Here is a 24,519-nt window from a genome sequence, read left to right as displayed (position 1 = left end):
GCAGTCTTGCCCATTAAGGCACAATGTGACACCCTAAACTACCCATTAAATAAACCTGTCTACAATTCCGCATACGTTCTACCGCTCATCATTCTGCTCAGGATGTCTACATATTCTTTCCCCCTCAATACCTCTCCTGCATAATTGCCCTTTATCATTCTTCAAAATTCCATCACCAATCAATATTCATTACATTCACTTTTCTTTCCTCTTACAGATTTCCCCTCTAACCCTCTTATCTTCCCTCACCCTACATTGCATTTCCACAGTTTTTTGTCTTTCCATACATTTTATCTTTTTTGTCCTTCTTCACAACCACTTCTCACCTACATTGACAAGTTTCTGCTCCAAAATGCATTCCAAGACAAAGTTTTCATTAATATTTTTCCAGCATCCTTACTAATTGTCCTTGTTATCAATTTCCTCTTTTTATAAGCTTCTTTGACTGATTCAGTTCTATAGTACTTTTAATGTTCCCACTACTTTGAGCGTCTTGGCCCAAAATATTTCCAGGATCAGTGAGCTGTTCACCTACTCTAGTGTATAATGTTTGATCTCTTGTCTCTAAATCACATCAACTGATCCGTATTATTGTTTAGTGAAAGTAATTGTAAATATTAATGAGTATGTATGGAACAAATATCTTCGAAAACAAATTTTTTCCTTTCGATAAGCTTTTTCAAATGTTTTGCATCTTAATCCCGAGGTCATTTCGTTTGTGTAGTTTTGTATCACTCTCTGCTGGTGTGTCATATCTTATCATAAGTAACGGAGGTTGTTGATATATTTTAAAATTAGTATTTATGAATGCTGGCAGAAAATAGATTTCTAAAGTCAAGAGGTTAAATAATCATGCCTAATTTCATAAGGTGAATGTAGGTCTCAGAACTTTCCCTCTCTTACATTGTCCTCATAGTGAATTATTACCACAGGAATAGATAAATTTGTGCAAAAAAGTCATGAATGAATTGGTTTGCAGATTTTATAAAAATAGACAGTGAGAGTCTATATTGGTAATGCAACAATTTCAGAGCGTAAAAATCATTCGCCTTGACTGGGACTCGAACCCAGATCCCTCAATATCCGGTCGAGTGCTTTAGCCACTTAAGCTACCGAGGCGTCCTCTTAAACTCTGAAATTTTGGGGCTTTTAAAGGAACTAGATGTTATGACGAAATACCGTACATACAATGTCACATGCATTCGTAGTCGTGCGCGAGGCGCCACTGTCCACGAGGTTAAAAGCCAACTTTAAACACGTATGGTGTTTTCCCTTTGACAAATTCCAAGGAAACTGCGGGAGATGCCGCAACAGTAACTTTTAACGGAGTCATCCGCTAATGTGCATTTTAATGCAACAATTTCAGAGCGTAAAAATCATTCGCCTTGACTGGGACTCGAACCCAGATCCCTCAATATCCGGTCGAGTGCTTTAGCCACTTAAGCTACCGAGGCGTCCTCTTAAACTCTGAAATTTTGGGGCTTTTAAAGGAACTAGATGTTATGACGAAATACCGTACATACAATGTCACATGCATTCGTAGTCGTGCGCGAGGCGCCACTGTCCACGAGGTTAAAAGCCAACTTTAAACACGTATGGTGTTTTCCCTTTGACAAATTCCAAGGAAACTGCGGGAGATGCCGCAACAGTAACTTTTAACGGAGTCATCCGCTAATGTGCATTTTAATGCAACAATTTCAGAGCGTAAAAATCATTCGCCTTGACTGGGACTCGAACCCAGATCCCTCAATATCCGGTCGAGTGCTTTAGCCACTTAAGCTACCGAGGCGTCCTCTTAAACTCTGAAATTTTGGGGCTTTTAAAGGAACTAGATGTTATGACGAAATACCGTACATACAATGTCACATGCATTCGTAGTCGTGCGCGAGGCGCCGCTGTCCACGAGGTTAAAAGCCAACTTTAAACACGTATGGTGTTTTCCCTTTGACAAATTCCAAGGAAACTGCGGGAGATGCCGCAACAGTAACTTTTAACGGAGTCATCCGCTAATGTGCATTTTAATGCAACAATTTCAGAGCGTAAAAATCATTCGCCTTGACTGGGACTCGAACCCAGATCCCTCAATATCCGGTCGAGTGCTTTAGCCACTTAAGCTACCGAGGCGTCCTCTTAAACTCTGAAATTTTGGGGCTTTTAAAGGAACTAGATGTTATGACGAAATACCGTACATACAATGTCACATGCATTCGTAGTCGTGCGCGAGGCGCCACTGTCCACGAGGTTAAAAGCCAACTTTAAACACGTATGGTGTTTTCCCTTTGACAAATTCCAAGGAAACTGCGGGAGATGCCGCAACAGTAACTTTTAACGGAGTCATCCGCTAATGTGCATTTTAATGCAACAATTTCAGAGCGTAAAAATCATTCGCCTTGACTGGGACTCGAACCCAGATCCCTCAATATCCGGTCGAGTGCTTTAGCCACTTAAGCTACCGAGGCGTCCTCTTAAACTCTGAAATTTTGGGGCTTTTAAAGGAACTAGATGTTATGACGAAATACCGTACATACAATGTCACATGCATTCGTAGTCGTGCGCGAGGCGCCACTGTCCACGAGGTTAAAAGCCAACTTTAAACACGTATGGTGTTTTCCCTTTGACAAATTCCAAGGAAACTGCGGGAGATGCCGCAACAGTAACTTTTAACGGAGTCATCCGCTAATGTGCATTTTAATGCAACAATTCATAACATATAGTTATAACATCTAGTTCCTTTAAAAGCCCCAAAATTTCAGAGTTTAAGAGGACGCCTCGGTAGCTTAAGTGGCTAAAGCACTCGACCGGATATTGAGGGATCTGGGTTCGAGTCCCAGTCAAGGCGAATGATTTTTACGCTCTGAAATTGTTGCATTAAAATGCACATTAGCGGATGACTCCGTTAAAAGTTACTGTTGCGGCATCTCCCGCAGTTTCCTTGGAATTTGTCAAAGGGAAAACACCATACGTGTTTAAAGTTGGCTTTTAACCTCGTGGACAGTGGCGCCTCGCGCACGACTACGAATGCATGTGACATTGTATGTACGGTATTTCGTCATAACATCTAGTTCCTTTAAAAGCCCCAAAATTTCAGAGTTTAAGAGGACGCCTCGGTAGCTTAAGTGGCTAAAGCACTCGACCGGATATTGAGGGATCTGGGTTCGAGTCCCAGTCAAGGCGAATGATTTTTACGCTCTGAAATTGTTGCATTAAAATGCACATTAGCGGATGACTCCGTTAAAAGTTACTGTTGCGGCATCTCCCGCAGTTTCCTTGGAATTTGTCTATATTGGTATTAATTATCAACTATGTATGAATAAAAATTCCGGGGAAGAAACTGATTTCTATTGTATTTTCTGAGGGAGTAAAATAAAATAATTATAATGCCCTTTTAAAGATGGAACATTTTGAAAGATCTGGTGCTTTCCCGGCGTATTAGTTGGGTGAATTCTTCTCGGGTCTTCCACCGGGTCAATGGCTCCATAGCAGCTATGGAGCCATTGACCCGGTGGAAGACCCAAGAAGAATTCATGGAACATTTTGTTTGCGGTTTTACCTTAAAATAGAAATTCTATGCGTGAATTATGGATAAATCATTTATCAAAAGAAATAAAAAAATTCCCAAGCTCCAATGTATAATTCAGGATTAATGCATCCTCAAATAGAATCCCAGAATGTGTGAGAGCATACACCTCATCATTTCAGTGCAAATTTTCCAGTCCATATTCCTATGCTACTCAAGTTAAAGAATTTCTGGATGAAATATTAATGTACTGCTCCTACACTGAATGGTTGGTATGGTGTTTTACTGAAAATTCAAACACTTATTATTTCAGAAATTGTCCCATTTTGAAGACTACAATAGAGCTTCTGTCCTCAATTAGGAGCATATAAACAGTGAACTAAATGAAAATCAGATTTCAGTGGCTTCATTTTTGAATGACTTTGTTGATTCGACATGGACTTGCTTTTTAGATTGGGCTCTACACTTTTATATTCACACTATACATTATATACACAACTGTATATTCTTGCATAGCTCAGGAGATGTTTGGAGAACATTTATCAGAGTCAAATAGGTCATACAGGTTTACCTGTATAATGGAAGGGGGGTAGCTTTAAAAACAGAAAGGCCATATCTTGGAGATTCTGAGATATGTTTAAAGGAGCTTTTTTTTAACTTTTGTTATGGGAGGAAATATTCCCTGAAGTTTGTTGCTTCCTTTATTCTTGAATTATTAATAGATATATGAATTTATTGTTAGTTACAATTAAATTTTAATACACATGATGAATGTGCATTTTTTAATGACAAGTATTCATTAAAAGAGTAAATGAGATGTTTTTCAAGAGTTTTATGCCTGCTAGGTCTGGCATTTTTCAGCCATATTTGGCTCTAAGAAGTACCTCAATCTGTACATTTTGAATGAATGCCGCCAGCAGCAATGTTCAATGTGTTTTAAAATATTTAAATATGATTTATTACTCTTTTTGTACAATCTTCAAGCAATTTATTTTATAGTATTGTTGAAAAAAGATTCATGTATTAACTGAGTCATGATTCTCATCCATGACTAGAAACCTGCCACGCAGTCATCAGAAGATGAGGTTGATTCCTCTGAAAAAGAAGACTATGGAGAGGATTGTGAAGGACTTTGTGGCAGTGGTGGAGGTAAGGATTGCATTTCATCATCTTTTATTTTTGAATTATAATAGTCTACTAAGGTTTTCTTACCTTAATGTCCTTGATTTGTGTAATTTGAATTCCATAGCAAAATTCCTTGTTGTTTCAAATGACTGGTAATTTTTGAAGTAAGGTAACTTTTAAAATATATTTTCATAGCTCATGCACTAAGCTACTTGCATGAAGTACATACTTTTTGTTTTTGTAATTGAAACGTTAAATATGTATTATAATATTTCCATTGTGGTTGGTTAATTTGATTGAGTCTATAAAAAATGGTCCGAATATTATTTAACAAGAATGTTACACTGGATATTGTACATGTGTAAGTTAATATCAAATTTTAAGGACCTCGGAAAAAATACAAGGATCTAGAACAGAACACTAGTGAAAGAGCTTAGGTACAAGGGACATGTCTTTCAACATTGTTGAAAAAATTAGCACTTTCAAAAATTATTTTCTTTGAGAAACATTAATTCAGTCGAAATAATTTATGCCGTGCCCTGTTTAATATGAGAGGCCATAAAATAGTAACAGAGTGTTAGGAATCAAGTATTATTGATTTAAAAGAACACACTTTGTATTTCCACATAAATTATATATGTTAGATGACCTAGGTTTCAACCGTTGCAGCATACCATCATCCACCAGGTTTATCAAAATTATATAACTTATGTGGGAATACAAATTATATTCTTTTGACTTGGTTGCTTCGACCAAAAAAAATCTGGAAACTACATCATAAGAATTATCATGGTGTTTATTTAAATTATATATTTAACAAAGCAGCCAAAAAGAGGGCTATGGCTTTTGCATTGCCTGGCAGGCAGGCAGGTGCACAAGGTCGGAATTTAATTAGTGGGCTGGTGAATAGATCACATGTAATGTACTTTTCTTTGAGTTTGCATTGAATAATTGTGATGAGGCAGTATTTATGTTTGGGTTAATGAAAAGTGCTCTCATGGGAGTTTCTATTTATGGCAAAAAATAATTTCAATCCCGCTTCATTTGAAATATGTTTATTTTAATTTGAACTGAGAGCAATGGACAACCAACGGCTTAGGACTGTGTTCTAATTCTTCCCTAAAACCATTTACATTACAACTCTTTCTTTCTTTTTTATGTGGAGAATGTTGTCAAAAAAGTATTTTTATGAAATTTTTTTGCTCTTGCACATTGTGATGCAAATAGCAGGAAAACTGAAAGATGAAATTGTATAAATACAGGGTTCAACAAGCATTGGAAAAACAGGAAAATTTATGGTTCTTGATGAAAATTTTGTTAATTGCAGGAAAACATAAATTTCACTCATGCAAAAATGAGGTTTGGCTGTATTTTTAGCCTGGACGTTTTGAATTGTAATGTTTTTTTGGGCCCGTGAATTTTAAAATTATGAGGTCCTACTGAATGTAAAAAAAACAAAAAAAAATTCTTACCTTTATTTGAGCTAGCTCAAATTATCAAGACATACCTGTAGGCATCATAAGCTGATTCCTTTAAATCAAACCCAGTTACGAAAGCTTTGAGGATCTTCTCTTATCTTTTAGATAATTTTTGGTGATGAAAGGGCATGACATCTTCCTCACAATGATCCATGAGTGTGAATGCTTGTGAAATAAATCTGGCTGATCTTTGAGTGACATTCTCCCCTTCTGATAGAGGAAAAATTATGATAAAACTTAGCGGAAATAGAATCCAGAACAAACAAGCAAATATAATGTGCTTGTGCATCCGGTGAATCAGCAATGTAGGGGAAAATAAAGGCATAATAAAGTTGAAAATAATAAAGTGAGCTTTCTCTGCTATTATATATAAAAATGAGTATCCAAAAAATATCGAAAAACAAGAAATACCTAAAGCATGTAAGAATTACAGTAATAGTAATGGTTTATGGTTAAAAAACAGTTTTATTCAAGATAAAGTACATTATAAAGGTATATATAGTGGAAGCATTAAGAGGATATGGCTACCAAAAGTAAAGTTAACAGTTTCCGGCTTAACTTAGTGGAATTCCTTAATGATGAGGGTAAAAAATAACAGCAACTTTACACTTCCACACACTTTTAATGTTTTGCGATCATGATTTCGATGCTGTGCCGCATCGAAACCATGGTTGTAAGACATTAAAAGTGTGTGAAGTAAAGTTTCTGTTATTATTTACCCTTACCAAAAGTAAACCAGTGAAACTTAAGTACAAACTAATGTTCTCTGTTGGGAATGATGTTGATTACTTGAGTACATATTGTGGCATACACTGATCATGTCTATGTTGTTATTATGTACTAAGTATTTTCAGTTCTTAATACGTACTGTTGAAACCTGATTTTTTGCGCAGGAGGAACTGGAGGCATATCAGATGCACCCACACTTAGGACACCACTGGTTGAGCTGAGGGGACATTGGCAGCATGGCATCAGTGGAGTGATGCATGGTAGTGGAGCTCAAGGTCCAGGTGTCGTAGTGTCTGCAGCCGACTGGCTTCCTGGTGGAGATCAAGTAGTTACAGCATCATGGGATCGTACGGCATGCCTCTATGATGCTTGCTCTGGAGAAGTCATCCAGACCCTCACAGGTTGGAGCAAAGGCATATTTAAATGTGTATTAACGTGCATGAAAAAAATTCAATTCAATTTCATTCAATTTTCAAGAATATTCTTAACCTGGGGAAATGGTAGTCCAGGGCTAGACTGTTGGACTACTGTCTGGCGGGGCCCCAGTTTGATTCCTGGGTATGCCTCTGGGCACCCTCAGCTCTACCCATGCTGTAAGTTTTTTTGGGTGCCAGAACTTTCTGGGAAACCATAGGTGGGACAGGGAAAACATTACCCCCCCCCTTTATCCTGATGTTTGAATTACACATGTTGTTGGACATAGTATTAGGCAAATTCTACCATCACCTATCAAACAAACCTTCAGGTTGATAACTTTATGACAATTTTATTATTCTCAGCTCATTCCAAGATTGATACCTTTTGCTAATAACACATGTTTATACTATTAAACTATTGCAGTCACTAAGATTGGCCAGTGAAAATCTTTAGTGCATATTATTACAATGTGAAATTGCTGTGCTATGAAAATTATACAAAATCATTAATGTTTATGATTAATCTTTCTCAGTAGTGTCTTGGTTGATATTTTCATGTAAGTAAAAAGTTCCCATGGTGATTGCTTCTCTATCTTGATAATTTTCAGGATTAGGTAGCTAATAAGTGATTAGAAAGTCACTATCCATAAAAATGACAACTCACTATGAGGTGTGATTTTTTTCTTAAATTTTGTGAGCTCTTGTTTTATCAAGACAATGTCACCGTCCACTACAGTCACAATTTCTATTTAAGAAATATTCGCTGTGAGGAAAAGACTCCATGCATCTCAATGAAACAGCGTGCAATAATTCTCAGATGATATTCAATTGAGTGTAAATTGAAGTACTTCTTTTAGACTATTCATGAGGTGAAACCGTTCACATGAATATAAGTGGAGGACAAGAAAGTGGCAAAGGTTCAGTGAATGATAATGGAAGTGATTCAATAGTGGTTCCTGGAAAAATAATATAGTGGATACTTGAATAAAATTCTTAGGAAGCAATTCCATTAATCAAAAAGGTTTGCAGTTCGTGATTTTGGTAGCATATTCGATGTTGCTACCATTTGTATTATTGACTTAAAAAAAGGTTGTCTCATTTTATGACTAGTCTAGACATTGAGATTTGGTTACCATCAATCTGCATGGTCAATCAGTATTAAATGTTTCAGTTCATAGTCTGGGATGTATGTTAACATATTTATGGGTATGTTTGTGTATGGGCTGCTTTCTCATTTACCATCTTCACCATTGCTCCTGAACTTAAAATCCATCATCAATACATATTTTACATTAATGTCTTGCCAAAAGTCCTTAAAAGGATGCATAGGGATGCAAAGAAAGAAATATGATTTAAGTGTCTTTGTTTACTGTAATTATGAATGAATTCAGAAGATAATTCAAGGCATTTGTTAGATATTTTCTCATGGTCACAGAAGTTTTGATGGGTTTCATGTTAAGTGGAGAAGACTTGGATCACTTTTAGTCTCTTTTCCGTAAGGGAGTCAAAAAGTGTTGGTCAAGATATAATTATCCCCCAGATACACATTTTCCATTCCAAAATTTTGAAATAGAGTGAGCAGGTTTTGATAAATGTTAAATTTGCTTCTGCCAGAAGTATTGTGGACTTTGTGCTGCTTGGTTTATGCTATACATACCCAGGTGAAGAGTTTAAAATAAGGAAAGGCAGGTTTCATGACTATTTTCTCTTTCCTTAATATGGGTGCTTCCCCTTTCTGGCATATCTGAGTCAGTTTGTGAATGGCATCGTATGTATTTTGATATTTCAGGTCACGATCAGGAGCTAAGTAATGTCACATGCCACCCTACGCAGCGCTTGTGTGTCACTTCATCTCGAGATACTACCTTCAGGCTTTGGGACTTCAGAGAGCCTGTGCACTCAGTATCTGTGTTTCAAGGGCATACTGAGTAAGTGTGCTCAATATTAAAAATTTATTAGGATTAATCATTCACTTCAACTTTTTCCTTGACCCTAATAAAATACGAGAGGGTATCCAAAAATAATTGGAATAATTTTTTTTAAAGCTATGTATTTAATTTTTTTACTAAACGACTTTATCACCTTCAAAGTACTCTCCATTACACTTAATTAATTTGTCTAATCTGCAATTCCATTCCTGGAGTCATATCTCAAACTCTTCTGTTATGATGCCCAACAGCTCCTGTCTCGTTTTTTTCTTTACCGCATCCACATCATCAAAATGTTGTCCTTTCATGTCCGTCTTAATTCGTGGAAACAAGAAGAAATCAAATGGAGTGAGGTCAGTTGAGTAAGGGGTGTAGGGGAAGGGAGTCATGTTGTTTTTGGCTAAAAACTGGCGCACTGAAATGGCTGCATGAGCAGGTGCATAATTATGGTGGAAAAACCACTCCTTTGTCTCCCACAAATTGGACCTTTTTTGTCTCCCACTGTCATGATGCAATCTTTTAAAAACCTCGTAACGTAAAGTCTGACTGGGTGGAATGAATTCAGAATGCACTATCCCTCCTCTCACATTGAATAATAAAATGGGCATCATCTTGATGTTTGATTTCACTTGACCAGCTTTTCTTGAGCGAGGCGATGATGACGTTTTCCACTGACTTGACTGTTGTTAGATTTTGAGGTCATAACCATAATGCTATGACTCGTCTGACCTTGGAAAAAAATCTGTTTGGAGATGGTCTTTCAATGCACGCGAAGTGTCAATGCGATTCCCTCTTTGCTGTTCAGTCAAGACCCAAGGCTTGAATTTTGCAGTGATCCATCTTCAAATCTTCCGACAAAATTCGCTGAACCAACCTCCAAGTTATCCCGAATAGCTTACTTATCTCTTCAATAGTCCATCATTGGTCTTCAAGCATGATTGCACGAACTTTTTCAACATTTTCTTCAATTCTAGAAGTTGACAAATGTCCTGAACAAGGTTTGTAATCAAGTGACATTTCACCTTCTTTGAAATGAGGAAACCTTTGGTACCCTTGAGTTTTTCCCATAGCACAATTCATGTAAGCTGTTTTTAACATCACAACAGTTTCTGACGTGTTTTTCCCAAGGAGGAAGCAAAATTTTGCAGCAGTGCACTGTTCACTGAAACCCACTGTAACGAAAAACAAAGAGCAAGCAAAACTGCCTTTACAAAATGAATTGTTGTGACTGAACAACCTTCCTAGATGACAACAATGCCTTCCTAGAACTTGGAACGAGTTGTGCAATCCTCACCTAGCAAAAGAAATGTGTACTACACAAGCTCTGCCAACCACGGCACTATTTCGTTTCTTTTTGGGTACCCCCTAATATGTACTTAGCTGGTTCAATGTAAAATGCATTTTAAAGTTTTTAGTGATGCCTTGGTTCTGGTTTGATTTTTACTTTTAATGGTCTATGCAACGGATTGATCAATTAAAAATGGATCATCATTGGGCCTTCAAAATTCCAGTACCACTAAAAATGCCTTCTATCCATTTTTCCTGTTTTCAAAGTATTTCCAATAATATTTGCTCCTCACTTATCATGCCTAGAATTTCTTCATTGCCTTTTTTTTCTGCCCATTTCACTTTTTACATCCTCTTTTACATCCACGTTACCAAATCCTCCGATTTCTATTTATCTGCTTCTTCATTTATCAAGTTTACAAGCCTCTCAAAAATACTCAAGTTATTAGGTATCTTGTTACTTCTGATCCAGTCATCAATTCCCTCCCATATCCAAAATCTTCTTCATTGATTGTAGTTGACCTTTTAATGTCCTTACCAATTTGCCCACCTTCCTCTAAACTTCTTAAGTAAGTGAACTGTATAACTGTGTGAACTGCGCTGGTGCTTCCAGAAGCAGCATGGAACCACTGCCAGATGGAGGTCATGGAAACTTTAAGATTAATTTCAACCATCTCTATGGGGAGGATGTATACAGGGAGACAAGGAGATTCGAGAACCTAAGGAAGAAGAAAGGCAAAGTTCTATCTTCCTTTGAATTTCTTCAACATTGCAGAGACTCAGACACAATACCACCCTGTGTCAAACTTAAACACCACCTTTGGAGCAAAGCTGCCCAGATAATTTTATGATGAGCAAGCATCTCACTTCTTCGGGAGCAAGTGCATTACATCTGATACAAAATAATGACAAATCCCAAGAATTTGAACCATGAGGACGGCTGTACCCTGACTTCGACATGTAAAGATGTAAATTCCACCTTACCATCAAGGAACAGTCAATCAGAGTGCTCCAGGCTAGCCAGTGTTTCCTACGTATAGCGGCCAAATTGCAATGAAGATCACTTTGATGTGAAGACGCCTCCTCCAGGACTGGGGGCTAAACTCTTGCCTTACCAGCCAACATACGTGATGGTGATTTCCAGAGTAGCATAGAACATCTGTTAACACATGGAGTTCAAAACTTGACATTTTAGAAGAGAGTAATTTTTTTAACCGTAATTTTGGGAAAAAAGTGAATCATATCATCTGTCAAATACAAAATGAGTTTTTTCCTTTTCATCTCTTACGTAATACTTTCTAACTTTCCTGCACTTGACTGGTATTTCGGAGTATACTTTGTGAATATTTGTTTGCTTATTGAGATGGTCAATGGTTTCTAACCTCTTAACAGGATGGTGACATGTGCTGTATTTGCTCGGGAAGACAAGCTGGTGTCAGGATCTGATGATCGGAGTGCCAAAGTGTGGGATATGCGCAACATGCGCTCACCCTTGGCAGCTGTTCGCTCTGATTCTGCCGTAAATCGACTTTCTGTATCTCCATCGTCTGGTCTTATTGCCATTCCACATGACAATCGACAAGTAAGCTAAGGTTTTTTTATCTACTGTTAGTTGAGTCTTAAGTTTTATTGACAGTAGTTTCTTTTTATCGAAATTGAATGGATCCAAATAATTTCCATTTCACTAATTGAATTTCACTTCAGGATTTGACGTGTAAATCCTATTTTTTTCCAGAGATTTTGCTTCAAGGAATGCTTTGGATGAAATATACTCCATATTTATTAAATTAAAGTTCAAATGAAATATTGTTCTCTTTTTACAAAATGAACCAGTTTTCTCAAAATTTAAGCTGCACTTCAAATAATAGTTGTGGAGAATGGTGTTAATTCAGTTTTTTTGCGACCACCTGCTCTACTATTTAAAATATTCTGAATTTCTCATGTGTTGTATATTTTGTGTAATTTTGAGTTAAAGGGTATGCATTTGAGGTTTAGATTGCATTGATTTTGCCGAGGGCTGTTCAGATTTTTTTCAAAAAAAGGAAAATGCAATTACAAGGTTTCACTGATATTTTATTTCCCTGGACCAGTTTCGATATAAGGCATCATAATCAGGTACAATAGCCGGAATTTTCAGACATGTAGGTGTGGAGACTCAGAGCGGGGCCTATGTTTTAGGGTGGGGGAAGTTTGGAGGTTAAGTGGTGGATGGCAGGATCACAAGGCATGGTGGTGGTAGGCTAAGGGTGGGGATTGTTATTCCAGGATGGCGGTGTGGGAGGCCAGGTGTAGCGGAGGGTGATGGGGGAGGCTCACTTGAGGATGTGCAATGATTAGGGAGGTATTGGAGGGTACATGGTTGGTGGGTGAATTGGTGTGAGGAAGGTCTTTCTGGAAGGGAATAAGACATTAAGGATTGGGGAACTCCAAGAATACAATTGCTTGTTGACCACTGACAAAGACTGGGAAGTTTGCCATTAAAGTTTTCCTATCTGTTCAAATGCAATGCATAAAGTATTGGGCCATTGCTTTCGCTGTGTAGGATTTTTGGTTCAAAGTCATTTTAATGGTTGCTATCCGGGAGGTTTGGTAAAATTTGAAGATTTTTACAATTTATAGAACATGGGCAATGCTCTTTGATTTGAGTGTAGGAATTCGTCTTCTGTTTTACCAATATAAATTACTTTGTAATCACTATGCACTCAAGTGTACACTCTGGTGTGATACATTTAGAATATTTTTTGTTTTGTGTAGAATGTTATAATTTTTCTCAAGTCCTACATGTGCAGAATTCTGTCTTCTTCTCACCATTTGGAAAAGAAAAGCTATTCAGTATTATTCTAATCAATGTCTGTATTTCAGAAAAAAAAACTTTAATCTGTTGTATTTTTTGAAACTTTCTTTTTTCTCTATTACTTAGGTCAGGCTGTTTGACTTAAATGGGCAACGAATAGCACGTCTTCCTAGAAACAGCCGACAAGTAAGTGCTAATTTAAACCTAGTAATTGGAAAAATCCCTTTTTCCATTGCCTTTGTTTTGATGAGCGTGGTGATGAATCCTTATTAATTGTTAATTTTGTGTGACTTCTTAATTGGACTATTTGGGGAAAAGTTGGGAACTATTCTTTGGTGCAAAACTATTTTAATTTTTCAGAAATTCTAGAAAATATCACCATAATTTATTTAACAGGTATGCCTACTATGAAGTTCATTTTAAACTACTATCAAGAAATATTCATGCATTATTTATGCAATGAGGAAATTTCTGGAATGAGGAAATACAGTGAAACTTTACTTAACTAGCACCTTGGATAGAAAAATTTGCATAACAAGCAAAAATGTATTTTGCCCAAGAATAACTCACTTAGCCAGCGACATTTTGCATAATGAGTGAAAAAGAGAGGAAGATTCTCGGAGGGATTACGCAGGCTCTTTACGTTTGTGTTTGGCACAAGTTCCACTAGGATCTTATGGTCACTAGTGATCACACATTTGTCCAAACTTTTGTTCAGGCATGTTATTTGTGACTTTTTGTGCACAGTTAAATAAATTTCATGAATAGTTTTAAAAAGTCCCAAAGAAAAAGCAGCAAGAATACATGAGAAAATAAAAAGAACCATAGAAATGAAAAGTGAAATCGTTCAAAAGCAAGAAAGAGGGGTTAGCATAGCTGATCTTTCAAACACATACAATCAGTCAACGTCAACGATTTATTCTATCCTCAAGAATAAGGAAAAAATCCAGGGAATAGATGTGTTAAAGGGAGTGACAAGAATATCTAAGAATTGGTTATGTATTCTGAATGATGTGAAAAGGTTGCTTCTCATATGGATAAACAAAAAACAATTGCGAAGCGATGCTATTAATGGGAACATGATTTGTGAGAAGGTGAAAGTGGCTTTTACTGACCTTGTTAAGGTCTTGCCAGGATCATCAATGGACAAATTAGAAGTACTTAAGGGAAGTCATGGGTGGTTCGAGAAGTTAAAGAGAAATTTAAGAGAAAGGCATTCACAGTATTGTGAGTCTTGGTGAAGCAGCAATCTCTAACTCAAAGGCAATAAAGAACTTCATTGATGGCTTCAAAAAGCTTGTAGATACTGAGGGTTACCTGCCGCAACAGGTTTTTCATTGTGACGGGACTGGTCTCTTCTGAAAAATGATGCCGAAGCAAATTCATATAACAGCAGAGGAGAATGCATTGTCCGACCAAAAGCCAATGAAAGACCGTCTCATGCTGTTATTTCGTGCTAATGCAAGTGGAGATTTGAAAATAATACATTTTCTTATTTACCATTCAGAAACTCCTCAAGTCTTCAAGAAGTGCAAAGTCCAGAAGAGCTGGTTGAATGTGACGTGGAATGTGAAGTTTTAACAGTCTCATTCCAAGGTCTTTTTGAATAGGATATGTGTAGTTGGGGAATATACACAATTATTCAACATGTTGCATTCCTGCCTCTCATTTGCAATTTTTCCACCTATATTTCTTTCAAATCCACAAAAACCATAGCATTTGAACTAATCATTTCAATTCAAAGAAGTCTGGGCTAAAAATCAAGTTAGCATTTTTTCTTTTACAAAACCTTTGACCAATTTATTCTCTCCTACTTCAGAAACTAAAGCACCTTAGAATCGTTGGCGTCCCTCTTCAGTGGCTAAAATCATCCATTTTTGGCTGATTTCAAAATTGTACACGTAGCTCTAATAATAATCAAATGATGGCGGTGCATTCAAATCCTTCTAAGGTGTAAAATGAAGTACCTCATGGATTGACTTAGGGACAACTGTTATTTTTCATTTTTATGAAGGGCCTAGCCCCTTTTCTCAGCTCTCATTCATTAATTGTACTTTACCCACTCACACTCAATATGCAGATGACACCTTGTCAAAAAACCACTCTTAAAAAATTACCTGGAATATTGTCAACTGCTCAGGCTTTTATGAACCAAATGTCAATATGATGTGTAAGCAATCATTTAAATATTAATCACTCCAAGGCTATTTTCTTGAAACTGTTTCGGATTACCATCTGCTATTATGATTATGCAATTTCATCTTGCAATGAACACCAGTGACCATTTTCCTAGGGTTTATGGTGAATGACTATCAAAACTGGAATGATCAGTCTTTTCCCTTTCTAAGAGATTGTCCTGTCAGCGTCACATGTCTGTATGTTTAGGTAATTGTCCCTGATTTTTTCCAGTAGAAATTTTAAGCATTTATATTTTGGGTTCCATTCTTTTACATACTATTATTTTATAGGATGATCAAGATTTGCTATCAAAATAATGCCATTCAGAAACAGGCAATCAAAGCTAGGCAATGTTTTTCTCTTTGGGCTCCTGTGAGGGCTATCTTTCTTTATATGAGAATGCATGAAATCTCTCGTTTATATTTTAAGCTGCTCCTTCTTTTCAAAATCAAGCTTAAACCTTTTCTTACTGAAAAGTAGTTATCATGACCATGCAAGGCAGGCAATATTCATAATACATAGACAAGGAAGAAAAGAAGGCTTGCATGTATTTTATTCTTTATATAGTGTCATCGATTTATGTACTTCATTGTTTGTAATTTGTATTTGCACTTTGCATATATACTTGCATATCAATAGTGTATACAGCTGAAAATTCATTTGTTTTGCTTTGTGACCCATTATACGAAGGCGGTATGGTGTAAGGGCCTCTAATTTGTTACATGAATAGGGTAAAAATATATGAAGTAACATAGGCTAGATACAATTGGGATACACTTATCTGGAAATTTTTGGGATCAAAATAATCAATTTTAAACAAGAAATTTTTTTTCGTATACAGATAGGTGTATACATGTTTGACTCAATGATAAAATTTCAATTCATTCACTTCAGTGAGGAGTGTAAATTAAACTGTTGCATTCTGTCTCTATCTATAATATTATTTACGAATGTATATTCTGATTTATGCAACAGCGGAGCAGACTTCATACGCAATGAACAGCTACTGATAAATTCAATAATCTCATTATTTCTTCAAAAGTTAACTTTCAAATTTCATCAGTTTGTTCGGTGTTCATTTGGCTTGGTGAAATAAAATCATATATGTCTGAAAACATCTACAAAGTTGCGTGCCCACAGACCAAACCATGATGAAGAAACTGCCCCCATACATAAAAAGACCCCTACATAATATAGTATGAATTAAAGCCAGTTACAGCTGTGCAGATAAATTGGTCAAGCAAATCTGGGCATAGTTGCCATGTGTATTTTACACTTCTTTCAATATCATTTACTATGGCCAAATGAAAGCAATAAATGTCTTATTATTATTCATCGCATAACATTTCCAGTGTGTGTGAATGCAAAATGATAGTCACAGTGTCTCTTTATTTTTGGTTTCAGGGCCACAGGAGGATGGTGTGCTCTGTTGCTTGGGCAGATGAATCTCTTCCTTCATTTTCGCCGGCATGGTCTTGCAATTTCTTTTCCTGTGGATTTGACCGTATGGTACTTGGCTGGTCAATCCAGCCATGCAAGGACTGATATCCCCCTTGAAAATTTTTCATTTATTGAATCACATTTCTCATTTCATTTCTGGAATGTGCTTGGCCAGTATGGATGCATATAGACAGTACCTGAGTAAAAATGCAACTTTGCTGAAATTTTCATCTCTTTGCATTCAAGGAGTGTTTTTGAAACTAACCTAGTAATGGCCATTTTTGTGGACTAGAGATGGTTCATTCTAGACTTATGTATTAATTTAATCTTTAACATTTTCCTCAGGTTAATGCAAATTGTTTCCTATGAAGCACATGCATCTGTAATTATGCACAGTATACTTCATTGAACTTGAATGGCCATGTCTTCAAGGTATGAATCCACATTTTAAACAATTGTCTTTCATCCTAAAAGAGTCTTGAAATCTAGCACAAGTACTTCGGAAGTAATTTTTAACATTTTCATAACTGTCACCTAAACTTATTAGCTGCATATGAATATTTTTCAAAGTGTTTGTCTCTAAGATATGCCATGCTCACTTACATATGTAGATTTAAATCAAAAGAAAGCTTGTAAAATGATAGATGTAATTATTCATTGTGACAAGTGAGCCTGAAATCGAAGGCGACTCCTAACCTTGTAGAGAAAGGGTTATGAGGATGAATTAGTTATTTTTAATGTGTCCTTAATGTCGGCATTATAATCATGATGATGATGATGCCATAGGTTATTTTGAAAGAAATATTTTCCCCACGAGTGTAATGAGAGTTAACAACATATGAAGTTTATATGCAGTGAGTACCCAAGATGTCCAAGTCATAAATTTAGGTTGCAATAGACTTCAGTTGGTCCTACCTCATGGTTGGAAGCTACGTTTCTAAAAGTACTATGGATACTAATGCATTGTAAATGGGTTACAACCCAGGAGTTCATAGACATTAATGGCCATGTACTTTTTTTATCGATTCCTGTGTATTATGATTGATAAATGACAATTAGGTGCTGTGAGTCAGCCTATTAAAACCCATTTTATTGTTTTCCAAAAAAAAATCAAGTATATAGCTTTACTAGATAAAATTTGTGCATTCACTATCTTCTTCCTCAATATTTTAAGAAAATGATACCTTACAAGAAACTACTGCTGATGGTTGTTTGGTGCTAATGTGAAGTTATTACATTTTGCAATGTCCAAATAGAGTGTGATACACCCAGCATAAAAAAATAGCCCAATGTCAGAGGTTTAAATACGTAGAAAGATGTGTCACTAGCATCAGACTTAATGTGGCGTAGTATTTCACATATTCCGTAAACATAAGCTAAACCAAAGCCACTTAAATGACAAATTTAAAAATAGGTGTAACCATGAGGGTAACATTTATTGTGGCATGTCATATTGCAATGTAAGTCTGCATTCTTCTAGTAGTTGCCAACAGAATCAGTGTTTTTGGTGGTGATCAATTATAGTTGAAGCCTGTAGAATAAATAAATGTCTCTTATACTCACGTTAAATATTTTTTTCTTTTTTTTCTCAATGAAGAAATAGCTCTGACATGTTTTGATATTGCTACTAATTGTGAAGGTAACAGAAAGAAGACATAGTTCTCCACCATTTTGAATATGAAAAGAAAGAAATCATTGGCATAAAATTTTTTAAAAGTATTCTCAAGGCGTAAATATGAAAAAATATGCACCCACTTCAAGACTTTCACTCACAAATTTGCATCCGATATAAAAAAAATCAAAAGAGCAATACTTGTTTCTGGTAGGACCTCAATGGTGGGTTTGTGGCTTTTAAGAGGCTTGTTACAAATGGACTGCACAAAAAAAAGAAAAATAATAAAACTTGGAATTAGAAGTGTTCAGATATGTCTAAATAGTGTGTTACCACTGTGTGTCTATTGGTACAGTGCTTGAAAAACAACGGCGGAGAAAGGTTTAGAAATCCACGACTTGTTTATAAAAACCAGCATAAAAATTATATTCTACCATCATGTATGAACATATAAATTGCTTCTAATGTCTCTCATCTTTTCAGCTTTAGCCAGTTGGCTCCTAATTTTATTACATTACCTGTTGAGATGAGACTTCAGGATTGTTAGTTTCATTTATTTTTTATGTAAGCTTGAAAATATGTCTGAAGAGCAAACTTGATCGTTATCATTGTTAGAATGTTGATTTTCTGACACAGCAGTCAAGTAGTAGTAGTAGCTTTAGAGGAGACACCCAGCAGCTGAGGTCATTGGTGCCATTAGGGAATAATGGGAAAGAAAGAAGGGTAGAGAGAAACCCAGTATTGGCTTAAACCTACTCTTAATGAAAGGCAACAAGGGGTCCACAGCTTAATGTCCCATCTGATGGGTGGCATACTCACTTAAAGTGCTCTATACAATGTGCACCAATTAGGGATCAGGATGCCACCGAGAAAAATCTGCCACCTCCTGGATTTGAACCTGGACCCTCAGGATGGGAAGCCAGAACATTAGCCACTGCATCATCCCAATCCCCAACAGCAGTCAAATCTAGGTACATTTTGTGCACAGGCTTCTAAAATAAATTGGGTCATAAATGTGGATTTAGCCATTTGGATTTACTGTGCTGATAATATTCAACCATTATGAAAGTGCGTGTCTGATCTTCTGCAGAGAGAGATAAAATTTGCAAAGCAATTTAATTTCATAACCTTCATTTTTTTCTTTCACCCAAAATTCTGGTGTATCCTATATAATTACATATGTAATTGTAAAGCTTTAAATATTGAATATTTATTTTATACACTTTTAAAGTGCCCTGCTAAATGTGAATCATCTGTGTTAAGACGGCATTAGTTTTTAATCATTGGAATCGGGCAGCCTTTAAAATAGATTAATTCTATATAGTCAATGCAATGCAGAAAGGACTTTGGCTGGCATTTTCATGAAAAAATAATTTGTCTATATCATCAGATAAGGGGTACGAGTATATTCTATTGTGTTATCTTTCTGAAGCTCCCGAAGAAGTAACATGATCAATTTTGATTATGAGGGAATTTTTTTTTATATAGTGCAACATTTTATGGCTAAATTCATTTTCATTTAACAATAGAACTAAATAACATAATGATACATCCTCTTTATCAAAATTAATGCATATCTGAAGTTTATGGCTTATGAAATCTTTCTTAATATTGTATCTGAGGTTTTTGAAGTAATATGGGTGCTCAGCTGCATTAAACTTCATGTTACAACTTTATTCAAGCCAGTTTTTTATTTTGGTAATGGTATTTAGAAATGTAATCATTACTATCCCACTCTCACGTAAATATATAACCTTAGTATTCCTCCGTCGTATCTTCAAATCAGATATTTTCATTATTTAAGAAACGGGTACCAACTCATGCAATCATTTATGCATGCATATGTTGGCTAATTGGTAACGTAATTCAATTAAATAGTACTTGGCATAGCCTTATGGGATTTTACCACCAATAAAAAATACTTGATAAAATTCTACCCTAACATTATTGTATTATATTATTATTATTTCATTTGCAATGTTGATATAGTGAGCGAAAACTGTTTGTAACATGTGAGTTCATAGTGAATTCCACTAAGTATTTTTATATAAATTTGGTAGTTGATTTCACATCAAAGTAACTCCTCTAACAAGGTATTCATGTTTTTGAAGCTTTTGTTTACCATTTTTGCATTGTTTTTGCCTAAAGAAACTAATCATCATAGTAAATTAGTCTTTGACAATGTCTGAGAAAAGATTCTGTCCAAGTGATCAATGCTTGATTTAAATGGACAAAAATGTTAATTCGTCCCATCACCAGGGAGCTGTCAAATTGTATTAATTGTGGTATCAGTGATATTTTTTATTATTGCATTTTTTGTGTTTCTCTCTCAGAGAAAAGCAGTGATTTTTCTGTTAACACATGCTTATTTTTTTTGGGAGGATCAGCCAGCACCCCAAATTGGTTATATACATACCCTTCCACCCTTTTCACTGGTCATTTTCATGTAATTCAACTACCTAATCCTGTGAAAGGCACCATTTATTCTAATCCTCACTGAAATCAATTCTCGAGTCACATTTCTTAATATTTTGCTTTATGGGAAAGTCACCCTATTTAGATAGCTGAATTTCAAGCTTCATCATATCTTCTTGTAAGTTATACTGTGAAAGTAACTCAAATATGCATTTTTAGTTGTTTGTAATTTATTTGTTGAAACATTTTTTATAGCTAGCTGTACCTGTAACTGCGTTATATCTGTTGTAAAGTGATTATGTATAGCTGTGAACCTTTTTTAAAGTTAATTTTACAGGACGTTTATTTTCATGGTGTTACATGCCTAAGGTGTCCTAATTGTTTGGGCTATGAATTGTTTATCTGCATGGCATAGTGAATGGAGGGTTAATCTTTAATGTTCAGGGTTGTTGTTTCTGAATACTTTTCCTTTTGATAATGGGCAAATCATTTGAATCCAATTGTGTGAATGTTTAGTGGAAAACCATTTAACTCTTGATGCCAAATCTTCAGCAAAAATGATTCAATTCAAAACACAGTATCACCTTTGGCTCTATTCTGATGATAACACAGCACTTATGCACGGAAAAATGTTTTGTTAAATGTCACATTGAGTGGTAATGGAAAGCATGCTCCTTTCCAGTTGAATTCCATGCGTTATATTTTCAGTCTTTCAAAAGTGATGGGATTTGTTATTATTTTGTTAATTATATGTGATGTAAATTTACGTTTGCCTTTTTCTTGTAATGTTAGCCATGTTATTTGCTCAGTTGTAGGTCAAATCGGTGTACCTTATCACTAACCTTGATTCCCTTATTTTTTGACCAAGCGTGCCAGTGAGTTGCATTATCCAAGAGCATTAAGAATTGCACAGTTGTACAATGTTAAATAACTGAGATGGCCACTGAACATGGGAGAGAGGCATACAGAAATTATGAAAAATATTTCTCTCTGTGAAAAATCCGCTCCAAATTATGACAAAATAAGGTTATATGTATTTATGAGATGGAGAGGATGAGGTAGAAATATAAGTGGATGCAGGCAGTGAAATACTTTGGGATATTATGCCTCAACTTGGACAACAAAGAACTCTGAAACAAATATTAATCTAAATCTGGAATATGTTACATATTGACAGGAATATTTGTTTAAATTTCTAAAAATATCACAGAATTAAAGTCTAAATAAATACCCTTGCCAATATGGTGAATCAAAACAGTGCTCTAGTCGAGTGGGGTGTTCAGTAATCATAAATGTCTCAAATTCTGTTAAACCTTCTTTTGTATGTCTAAAATAAGTGGCCATGTATCTGGATGGTAGTATTTCTGTATTTAGGGTATTGGGAGTGCCATAATGCAGTGTGCCCAGTTATATTAGCTGAAATTTTAATTGAAAAAATTAGCCTAGCCCTAATTAAGTTAGGGGGGAAAATGCATTAATCGAGTGTAGTAGTAACCCTAGTTAATCCATAAGTTTTTTATTGTGTACATTTCGATGTATGTACATTCCATTTTTTTATCACCTGATAAGACCTTGAATCTATTTTTCTGGGTAGCCACTCCGTCAGAACAATCAGGTAAAAGTCTAGAATCACTCATTCAAAATTTAGCAAAAACTGGGAAAAGACTGAATTTTTTTTTTAGAAACTTGATATGCAAATGCGGAATATGATTGTAATTATATTTATTTGCCGGTGTCTCTACTGGGTTGCATAGCATTTTCATATGAAGTGGGAATCGTGAATCCCTAATGAGGATGAAATTTGTTTTAATTGTGAAATCAGGTGGTGTTTGCCGAATGACTGTGTAGGAACTGGCAAAAACCAAAAAATATAGTCTACTAAACTTCATTTATTGCAGAAGGTCATATAGTGATGAGGGATGATCCACAAATAAATACTTGATCAGATTCCAAACGATGGGAAAACCCAGGACAAATGAAAGCATATTCACTGGGAAAAGATGTCCATGGGACTCCATATAATGAGTGACTATTCCATTTTCTGTAGCCCTCTCTTATTTGCAGTGCAATTTCAGTTAACTGGGAGGTTTTGACCGACACTAAACTTACCTTTTGCTAGTGTTTGGATTACCAATGCAAATATGCTCAGCATAAGGACACCTTGGTCATGTAACACCAAGTACAATAACTTTAACCTACCGAAAGATGCAGTATTTAAGTTTTGATGTTCTATGTTCTTTTAGTGATGTATAAAGTTAACCCAAAGTCGTTATCCATTTATGTAGATAGTTTGAGAAATGATGCTGTGTTTAGTTATTTGAAAACGTTTTTGTACTTATTTAAATTTTGCCAATTGTTAGCAAGTCACCTATTTTATGAGCAATGAATAATTTTGCATTGAATTTTGTGTGTGGTGATGGAAGTAAAGATAATAACAATTGTTATGCCAGGGTTTGTCGTCCTTTATATTTATGATTTTTTAAAAAGTTCTTGTGGGTATCACAAAGGTTGAATTAATCTGGAATAATTACTGGCATTTTTCACATTATTCCTTATTGAGTAATAACAGGAAATATTCTACAGTGAATTGTCACAAGCATGTAAAACTGGTAAAAATTTCAGGGGTTATTTATGTATTGATTCGTAATGTATCTTTCATACCCAGCTACCACCAATTTCAAATATAATAAGAAATGAGTGCTAACTTAAATATGTACTTACTTAGAAAAATTCATCAAGCATAAATGCTATAATATATTTAAAGTCAAAGAGTGTAGAAAAAGTATGTGGTTCATTCTCATTCAACAGTACATTCAAAATTGTCTTTTCCTCAAGAATTTGGAATAAAATCAAAAGCCTACATATTTACTATTGACTTTATTTTTAAGCCATTGGTTAACATATTAAATCGTTTATTCTATGTTTTGATTCATGACATTTTCGAATCAGTAAATTTTATAATGATGGTGGTTAAAGAGAGGTTCTGGTGCAATGTATGGCATGGAAGATTTTAAGTCCCTCTTTAAAAGTTGAGTTATTTTATTTTTCTTAATTATAATATTATCTATTCAAAAACTGGAAAGCATTTTCCCCTTTTGGTAACTCATTGTGTAATGCATGAAGTATACCACTTAGCATGACAAAGTGACTGTGTTCATTGACAGTTTATACTTGCCTGTTTTTCTTTATAAAAAAATGCGAGACTGATGTATTTATGTTACATTTCATAACTAATAGCAATACTGAAAGAGTGATGTGCGGTTGCTATATAACTTAACAGATGTATTTTTGTGTTGAGGAGGAAGGAATTTTCCTCTTGTGTGATTGCCATGTCTTGAAACGTACACTATATAGTGTTTGTTGTGTATGAGGTCCTCTTGTTGTGAGGTGGCCTCTAGAGTGAACTTCACTTCTTACGTTTTACTCATGATGGGCACCCATATTTTAGATACATATGGGTTCTTTAAAGAACCAATCCTGTCAAGCACAGATTCCTATCCTAAGAGAATAAATAAGCCAGTAATTTTTGTAAATAATGTTTGTTGAATTTGGTTTGGAAGTCATTTTATTAGATGATTTTAATAAATGCCAAGAGCAGTC

At 35.5% G+C, this 24,519-nt stretch overlaps 1 protein-coding gene across 1 annotated transcript in view; it reads left to right on the top strand.

The window, feature by feature from the left end:
* Positions 1–24,519, top strand: part of Wdr37 (WD repeat domain 37) — a 33,724-nt gene extending 9,205 nt beyond the window's left edge. The window contains exons 7-12 of the mRNA XM_071595846.1: positions 4,573–4,666; positions 7,014–7,250; positions 9,055–9,193; positions 11,873–12,062; positions 13,401–13,460; positions 16,857–24,519. Coding sequence (XP_071451947.1) covers positions 4,573–4,666; positions 7,014–7,250; positions 9,055–9,193; positions 11,873–12,062; positions 13,401–13,460; positions 16,857–16,997 — 861 coding nt within the window. The 3' untranslated portion in view covers positions 16,998–24,519. The remainder of the gene's footprint in view (positions 1–4,572; positions 4,667–7,013; positions 7,251–9,054; positions 9,194–11,872; positions 12,063–13,400; positions 13,461–16,856) is intronic.

The sequence above is a fragment of the Hetaerina americana genome, unplaced genomic scaffold, assembly GCF_022747635.1.
Source record: "Hetaerina americana unplaced genomic scaffold, ioHetAmer1.1.p SCAF_7, whole genome shotgun sequence".
NCBI classification, from domain to species: Eukaryota; Metazoa; Arthropoda; class Insecta; order Odonata; family Calopterygidae; genus Hetaerina; species Hetaerina americana.
The sequence above is the reverse complement of the archived record's forward strand: the minus strand, read 5'-3'. Positions and strand labels throughout refer to the sequence as shown.